This window comes from Sinocyclocheilus rhinocerous, unplaced genomic scaffold, assembly GCF_001515625.1.
Source record: "Sinocyclocheilus rhinocerous isolate Xijiao unplaced genomic scaffold, SAMN03320098_v1.1 scaffold869, whole genome shotgun sequence".
In the NCBI taxonomy this organism is placed as follows: domain Eukaryota; kingdom Metazoa; phylum Chordata; class Actinopteri; order Cypriniformes; family Cyprinidae; genus Sinocyclocheilus; species Sinocyclocheilus rhinocerous.
In genome coordinates, this window is record NW_015653483.1 from 921,006 (window position 1) to 930,432 (window position 9,427).

General features: G+C 40.2%; 1 protein-coding gene across 1 annotated transcript in view; it reads right to left on the reverse strand.

The window, feature by feature from the left end:
* smap1 (small ArfGAP 1) overlaps positions 1 to 9,427 on the reverse strand; it is a 139,822-nt gene that overhangs the window by 976 nt on the left and 129,419 nt on the right. Inside the window, exons 9-10 of the mRNA XM_016522700.1 lie at positions 5,221 to 5,446; positions 4,328 to 4,644 (exon numbers count right to left, since the gene is read on the reverse strand). Coding sequence (XP_016378186.1) covers positions 4,328 to 4,644; positions 5,221 to 5,446 — 543 coding nt within the window. The remainder of the gene's footprint in view (positions 1 to 4,327; positions 4,645 to 5,220; positions 5,447 to 9,427) is intronic.

Consider the following 9,427-nt stretch of genomic DNA (forward strand, 5'->3'; position numbering starts at 1 on the left):
TACTTGTTTCTGTGGAGTTTCTACAGTAACATGAAAAGTAAAAGTGGTGTTTTTACACAATCATCTGACCAGTCATTTCACCTGCGGATGGCCTTTCCCTCCAATGTTCCCTTTTCCTCTTTTATTTTTTTTCAGGTTACTAAGCTGTCCTCTGATCTTTAAACTCATCACCCCTCTTATTACTCTTCTTCTACCTCCCTCTCTCTCTCTTTCATTTTCTATACCTCTACTCTTTTCCCTTGACTCCCACCAGTATTCTTCCTGAAAGCAGAGCGGCGTAGAGGAGTGTGTCCTGTGGGGTGTGCGCTGGTGATGGGGCAGCCCATCAGACACGTCTGTCTGATTTATACCGCTGTCTCTACAGCTCATATCCAGCAGGGAGAGAAAAACTAATGGTTTCAAATAAGAAGCCCCCTATTTTTCATTATTAACTTGAATTCTGGGAACTAAAGTTTGTGCAATCTTTATCCAGCTGTCGAAAGGATATATAATGGAATACGGGATTTTCTTTCTTTGAAATAAGAGTTTGATGTACTAAGTCGACAATGCATGTACAGAACTACAAAATCGACCAGTCGGTGGGTTGTCTGGCATATATACAGAGGCTAAAATAATTACAATCTTTTATTACACAAAACTAATCTCTTCACTAAGAAACTGTGGATGATAACGGGAATACTGCTCACAGCACACCATCAGTTCACCAAGCCTGACAGTAATCATCTTGAAATATGTTATTGAATGCGGTGGATCTGTGACACAAGCGGCACTTTGATGACAATAGTGCTGGTGTTTTAGAGGGGATGAATGCAGAGAGGTGCCTTAAACCATGCTGACAGTCTAACAGCACACTAAACCACTGTCAGCATGCTAAAAACCTCTCGGAGAAGTTGCGGTCAGTCTCTAAATTAAAAATAAACCATTAAGCAAACGCATTTCTTTCCTCATCCGGTCTCTCAAAATACAAATGCGCTGCTGAAGGCCTGTAACTCAGGACACGCACACACACTTGCATTGTGGGGAGGGATTTTAATTAAGGCCGTGTGAGTGTAAAGCATGCTGTATTGATTTATGAGGTGTAATTAACCTCCCGGAGGCTGAAATCTCGGACTCCCTCTGCTCTCAGCCTCATACACAGGGGGTCACGGGCCACAGGAGGAGGGGGCGAGGCAGGGAGATGATAGAAGTTGAGAGGTCGGAGTCACTGAGCCCTCATCTTTAATGAGTCACATGCAGATGGGAGGTGACAGCAGATTAGATGAGGATTTTAAAACCCTTATTATGAATCTCTGATTATACGGTGAGAGTCATAGAGAGACCTAAACTGACAGCTCGCTTTCCACCTGAAATGGTTTTGAAAATGTGAAAGATCTGATCTGAATAAAAGGAAAGCTTTGTGGATACCAGAGGATGCATTGTTGGAGTCGGATATGATGAATGGTAATAGCTTCGGATATAGATGTTCTCTATATAAAAAGCTGATGCTGATCCACTGCAGCCAGTACGCTGCAATGATGATGAACGTCTACTTTTATATCAATGACTCATGGCAGATTCTAAAGAGGGTTGGCTGAAAATACATTCCCCAGAGGAACATTATCAACCTAACCTGAAGCTCTTGACCTCCGGTTTGTGACTTAAGTGTACTGTCATCAACAGTAAGTGATTAGGGCATTTTTCACTTTTTTCCCCACACACAACATAATTTTGGTTCTGTTTATGTCATGATATTGTTTCACTCATCATTTGTTTGCCAGCTCCCTGAATGCTTCCTCCTCAATGGGTTCTTGTAGCTGCCAGAGATTACAGACTCTTTCCTTCGTGCAATGTAGCGAACACTTATTTAGGCCGTACACTCCAGTTTAGCCAATGTGATCAACTGTAGAGGGTTGTTTAGTTTAGGTGTTATCTGCATTCAAAGAGCTTACTAGTGGACTGATTTACTAACCCAACTTAGAAATACAATCTCTTTACTCTAAGGACTTTCATAAGGAACTCACTGGAAAACAGTATAATCTTAAAAGTTTCATTTATCTTGATCACCCTTGTCTTTATAATACAATATAAAGGTAATTTTATATTTCTATTTATTTATGAGATGTGAGTACCATCCTATGAGCACTTCCTATTGACACCTACATTTTTTAAGAATGTACACTACTATTCAAAAGTTTGGGGTTAATAAGATTTATTTAAATGTTATTGAAAGTAGTCTCACCAAGGCTGCATTTATTTGATCAAAAATACTGTAAGAACAATAATATTACTCTATTAACAGTCTTTAGTGTCATATAATCCTTCAGAAATCATTCCAATATGCTGATTTGGTGCTCAACAAACAAACAAGCACACACACACACACACACACACACACACACGCACACACACACACACACACACAGACACACAGACACACACACACATACATACATACATACATACATACATACACATATATTTTTTATAGGATTCTTCGATGAATAGAAAGTTCAAAATAACAGCATTTAATGGAAATAAAAATCTTTTGTAACATTATAAATGTCTTTACTGTCATTTTTTAAACAGCTTAATGCCATCCTTTCTGAATAAAAGTAACTTCTTTAAAAAAAATAAATAATAATAAACAAATAAAAAAAATCTTACCCTAAGCTTTTAATGTAATGATTATGTTTATGATAATATAATATTTATTTATATTAAAGGGGTCATATGATGCTGCTAAAAAGAACATTATTTTGTGTATTTGGTGTAATGAAATGTGTTTATGCGGTTTAAAGTTAAAAAAACATTATTTTCCACATACTGTACATTATTGTTTCTCCTCTATGTATGGCCTTTTTGAAACGCCTCGATTTTTACAAAGCTCATCGGTCTAAAAAGCGAGGTGTGCTCTGATTGGCCAACTATCCCGTGCGTTGTGATTGGCCGAATACCTCAAGCGTGAGACGGAAATGTTACGCCCCTCACCTACTGTTGATGCCGTGTCCGGCCGGAGCGACAAGACATAAACATTAAAACCCATTACAAACGAGGCATTTGTTGCATCCAGTGGGGACATAATTACGGATTATAATGACTTATACTGTCTTTTTACGCATTGCGTTGCATCGCGCCACGTAAACAAAACCATGTCTGCATTTGTGATCGGAGAAATGACAAACAACAAGTGCTAACGTTAATCCACACTGCCCAAAACTCGCGTTTGAATCATCAGTGGCAAATCCTTTAAATGAAAACGTACTTACAGACTGAGTCAGAACTGCCCCAAAGAGAAAGGAAAAATTGAAATCGCATCATATGACCCGTTTAATAATCAATAATATTCATAAATTTAGATACAAATAAGGTAAATATAGCACTTACATTTAACGTAAAATTACGTAATAATATAATACATATTATACAAATATTATTAAACATTAAACTATTCCGCATTCCTTGAACCACATGCCATCACTCCAAAATCCCACTCTTCAAAGGCATTTCAGCAAACCAAATGTACCAAATGGACTTCTAGCATAGAATTAAAATAGCATAGGATGTTTCTAAAGTGTACTTTATGTCATTCATAGGCCTAGAGCTGTCACAGAGACGTGTGTGATTTCATAAGAGACTTATTTCAGTGACTGAAGGAACATTTTATATGTGGTAAACTGCTAACAGCACCATTAACAGTCACAAATCCAAATATATAGGGATGCACCAATACCGATACTGGTATATCGGTATCGGGCCCGATACTGAGCTCTTGCACTCGTACTCATTAAAATGCCCCGATACCAAACGCCGATACCACACAGCATGTGTTAAGTGCCATATTCAGACAATGAAACACCGACAACAGACAGCAGAATGGAGTTATTAGAGATTAAGGATGTCTACAAAGTATATGTATGCAATGAATATAATGTTAAACATTCAGTATTAACGCCTGTATAGCTGATGTGCGCGAGCTGATAAACAAAGCACGTTGAGTGGATTGAGCGCGCGGCGGCGCAGATGCGCGAGCTTGTCGAGTGAATATACCTTTCTCACAGACATCACTGGAAAGTTTGTAGTTCGGTCGGATATGTCAAAAACAAGTAAGTAAAACAATGCACAAGTTACTTAACGGTAGGGAGAGAGAGAGAGAGAGCGCGTGTACGAGCGCAATTCTGTTGTGTGATCTTTGATATTCCCTCACTTAGCACACGCATCATTTGGATTAAAAGTAAATCGTAAAAATAAGACCATTTATAGGGGCATTCACTATAAACATAATTTATTTTCAACATTCGGCATACATGAATTCCTGGCGAATGCGAATCTCCCTACAAATATAACATACCTGTGCCATATTCCACTGTCCTTGTTGACCTGGTTGCATGGCATACATGTTTTGAGGGGGCACCATGCCCTGAGGTCCCATCATGCCTGGGGCCAAGCCCATTACTCCTGGGTGTGCGTTTCCCATGAAACCATTAGGCATCGTCATGCCAACCATCATGCCCGTATTCTGGCCCATCATAGCACCGCCCTGCCCCATGACGGCCCCCATCATAGTAGTGGGCGGCATGGCTCCTCCCATCCCAGGGAAGGCCTGGAAGTTCCCCTGTGGCTGTGCAGGGAACTGCATCTGAGATGGGCCCATGAACATCGCAGTTGCTGTGGGAGCAGAAATGCACAAAGGTACACAAATAAGAAGATGTACACATGACGACATGTTCAATATGTTCAAAGAGACAAAAACAGAAGCTGACCAGAGGACCCTGACACACAAAGCTTCAGAGATGGAAGAGAGCGATCAATATCTGCGCTAATGTGTGCAGTTCCTCGCCTCGGCCCAGAGGAAATGGATCTTTGAGACAGAAGAGGTGTGCAGGATGAAAGGGGGCGTCTAAATCGTCCTGATGGTGGAGAATTGGCAGCGCCTTCATTTGGAGCATCTGAGGTTTTTGGAAATGTCTTCTTTGGAGAGTAGGGCAGGCGAAGCAGGCAGCTTTAAACCACGTTCAGCAGTATCAGAGTGCTGAGACACGCAGTGCTTGAATTATTGATACTCCCATTAAAGCAGGGCTTCTCAAGAACCTTGCTTGCTTTCGCTTTCACACAAACACACTCCCACAGCACCATTAGAAATGGACTCCGGATGCATAGCGCCATTTAGAGATCTGCATTCTCTCGCTCAGATCGCTTATTCTCTGAGGAATAAGAAAGTGGGACTCTGGGGTATGGATGTACCTTGTGCAGGCTGTTGTGGGACGTTGCTGGAGCCATACAAGGAGAGAATGGAGTCCTTGGAGAGAGGTTTCTTGGCCGAGTCCTCTGCTTTGCTGCTCCCGCTGGTTTCGCTGAACAGGTCCAGATCACCCTGTGCTAAAGCAGCACTTCCTGTGCCCGTAGCACCTGCCACAGCCCCTCCGGCGGGGTTGGCCTGAGCGTTCCCAGCTGCCTTACTGGAACTGACCTGCAGAGCACAGGAGACGGTTGACTTCAAGCCACACACTCTCAACACCGGCTTATACAGCTTCACACAATAACTCCCTCACATATCAATAAAACTCATTAGCAATCACAGACACGCATGGATATATCTGTGGGCCTTAAAATCATGTGCCAAATGTGGTATCTCAAAAGACTTTCCAGTCTAAATGGTGGGAAATGTTTGCCAAATCAACTGGATACAGCTCTGAAACATCCATAAAGAAAGAAATAACACTAACAGAAAAGTAAAAAGAGGTCATTATATTCATGTTCATGTTAAATTATATACTATTTCATCTAAATAAATTAAAAATAAAACAGTTAACACTAAAATCAATCATTTTAACAATAAATTAAAAAACATAAATACTATGAAAAGTACAATTAAAAAAAAATTAATATATTAAATTATAATGTAATTCAATATTAATTTATTATTAATATTTTCTCAATATTTAAGAGTGTTATGAAATTTGTGTTTTTAATGATCAAAGATCTTGCTTTCCTAGACTAGTTTTTAAAGAGGTTAAGAGCACTTATCAGCTGGCTGACCAGTTATGACCAGCAAACCAGTTCAGGCTAGTCTTAACTGAATTAAAATGTTGCTGCCACAGTACAAGTAAATGTGCGCTAATATTACCAACATTTTGCTATGGCTTTGAGTTAGGCACACGGATATGCTGCGTTGACCACTCAGACCTGCAGCGAATTTTGTGGGGGGAAATCTTTCGCCCTCTTGTTAAATGCTTAATCACATTCATTCCTACTCATGTGACAGGATTTTGCCCATGAACATTCACAGAACAATTGTAAACGTGACCGTATCTTAAGGCATGGCAAACAATCAAATCAAACTTGGTTAAAAATATCCATCCTGTATAAACTCAGATGAGAGAAGACAAACACACACAGATGAAAGAAAGGTTTCATAATCTTCAAGCAGAGAAATAACATTAATTAGACTGCAGCTGTGATGAATGAATAGCTCAGGAAGAGGAGACGCAATTCACCGTTTACACAAACTTACAGCGCACACAAATAACAGAAGATGGAGAAGACAATCAGTAAGAGGCAGTTTGTGTTCAGTCAAAGCACCTGCATCCTTTTACTGAATTACAGTCACGTGATGCTTGACTAGCAGCCACAAAGCTGCAGATGGTACGGCTGATGTCATGGTTACCCTCGGAAAGTCTGTCAATACGAAACTGAGGAAAAGTTCTAGGCCTAAATCATAGTTCATATTTCCAGGAAAGTCAGCATGGTGACAAGTAACTTGCTGACTCTGGTGGCACATGTCTGAAGAAACTCAACAGTGGCCCAACGTCATGTTCAGTGATGTGCGAGACCTGGCTGAGTCTTGCTGAGGTTTGGCACAGGCTCCATTCCATTCGTGAATAAGAATCAGGAGGGCATCACACCATTGTAAGCAAGGACTGAGGCCAATACGCTGGCAGCACACCATGCTTTAACTATACTACATATTAGCCATGCCAGGTGGACCTAATGAAACCTAGTGACTTTGTCCTCTTGCTTTGAGGATATTTATAAATTAGTGATCAAATTAACATGTTACAGCTACAAAAAATATTTATACAAATATAGACAATTTGGTTGGTCTTGAGCAGCAAATCAGCAGAATGATTTCTGAAGGATCATGCGACACTGAACACTGGAGTAAGGACTGCTAAAAATTCAGCTTTCCAATCAGTCGAATAAATTACATTTTAAATTATATTAAAACAGTAAAGAGTTATTTAAAATTTTAATATCTCACAATATTACTGTTTTTACTGTATTTTTGATCAAGTGAATGCAGCCTTGGTGAACACAAGAGACTTACTTCAAACACATTTAAAAAAAATTATGCTCGTGGTTGTGACGAAGCAAAAGCAGTTGACTAAGAAAAAAGTCTGACTCAAACTTTATATTTCAACAGGAAATAAGTTAACACAGGAAAGAAACTCGCCAAACAATTTTTTACACGGTCTTTTAAGAACTAGAGCTAATTATAAACACAAGAGACTTACTTCAAACACATTTTTTAAAAATTATGCTCGTGGTTGTGACGAAGCAAAAGCAGTTGACTAAGAAAAAAGTCTGACTCAAAACTTTATATTTCAACAGGAAATAAGTTAACACAGGAAAGAAACTGTACTCGCCAAACAATTTTTTACACGGTCTTTTAAGAACTAGAGCTAATTATAATGTTTCACCCTCGATAGAGAGAAAGAGAAAAGCAGAGAGAGGAAGTGAAAACAGAGGGGAGAATGTGCCACATCGTTTGAATTCAAATCGAGCGAAAACAAATAGATATGTGTATCAATCGATTTTCCTCAGAAAAATCTTCCCACTCTAGTATCATTAAGTGACAAACATGCTTACTCAGATGGCAGATATCGAACAGGCCATTCTCTGAAGTTCACTGCTGAAGTACGTGCCTGACACGAGCTCATAAATAAAACTAAACGAAAAGAGCGTGATTCAGAGACCGTCTCCGCTCTCCCACTGTCAATCCATCAGTGTCCCGGAGCTCTGGGAACGGAAATGTTCCACAGTAATCAGAGACAAAAAGGCAGGGTTGGAAGGACGGGGTGGAGGTTGGCAGGGACACATGTGGACGCTTTCTTCCCATTTAGATGGGCTGACGATATGGAGCTCTGCGCTTAGGTATGCGGGAGTAACACCTCCAGCTGCTGATAAGAAGCGAGCTGAGCTGAACGCGGGTGAACAGCACTGTGGCGCGATAAGCCAAACACTGACTCGCAGATCTGATACGCGAACCCCTCGGATGATTAACCTGTGAAGGCTGATGCTAACACAACTACATGCTACAGCCTATAATGGGTTTAGCCTTTGATATGCACGAGAGAAAAGAGGCGAGGAACAAAGAAATCACACAAACTCTTGACAGCTAGTCTCAAGACCCCAGCAACAAGCAAGAACATACTTACCTGGCAAGGAGTGAGCCTTTTTTTCAGGCCACATTATGAAAAAGAGATGACATAAGCCCTTTTCTCTATTTGTAATATGAGTGACATTTGAAGGGATCCATACGGGAGTCCGCAGAGGGACACAAGAAATGCTATTAGAATTAAAAATAGATGTGGAGGGGGAAGCCAGGAGACCTAAACTCCATAATTCAGGGAGAGGAACAGATATTTTTCTCTATGCTCTACGAATAAGAGGGAAAGACACAACTTTTGTGTTCACATGTACACATCTATAGTTTAACAATAGAGGGAGAGAACTAACGACAGATAGAATGATGGATCGAATGATGGACAGAGAGAATGAGAGATTGATAACTAGAATGATAGACAGACAGACAGACAGACAGGCACAAAGACCGACGGACAGATTGAGAAACAGAACTACAGAGAACAAACAACAGACAGAATGATAGATAAGACTGCCTGAACAACAGACAGAATGAATGATAGATAGAATGAACAACAGGGAAATACAAATGATCAACAGATAGAACGATAGATAGATTAAACGCTAGATTGATAGACGGATAGATTGATGGACGGATAGACAGGTCGTTGGCTGAATGGATAAAAAGACAAGACTGATAGATGCATAATTTTTATATTATAGATTACTATCCATCTATCTATCTATCTATCTATCTATTTACTGTAAAGTACTTTTATAATATCAAATATAGTATTTACTCTGAAAGTATACGATTTCGGACAAACTCTCGTATTTCCCTCCCTTTCGAAAGTAGTCCTTCCCATTCACCACAATCAGTGTGGCACCAAACCCATGAATATTTGATCTTTCCCACCCCAACATTAGCACAAAAACACACATGCTCCATACAAACACACAGTGCAGCCTGTATTTCGCTGTTGCATTCACGGAGCAATATGCATATTCTAGCTCTAACCACCCCCAAACACAATTCACTCGCTCACTCATACCCACAGAGAGAGGGGGGGGGGCGTGAGGGAGAGAG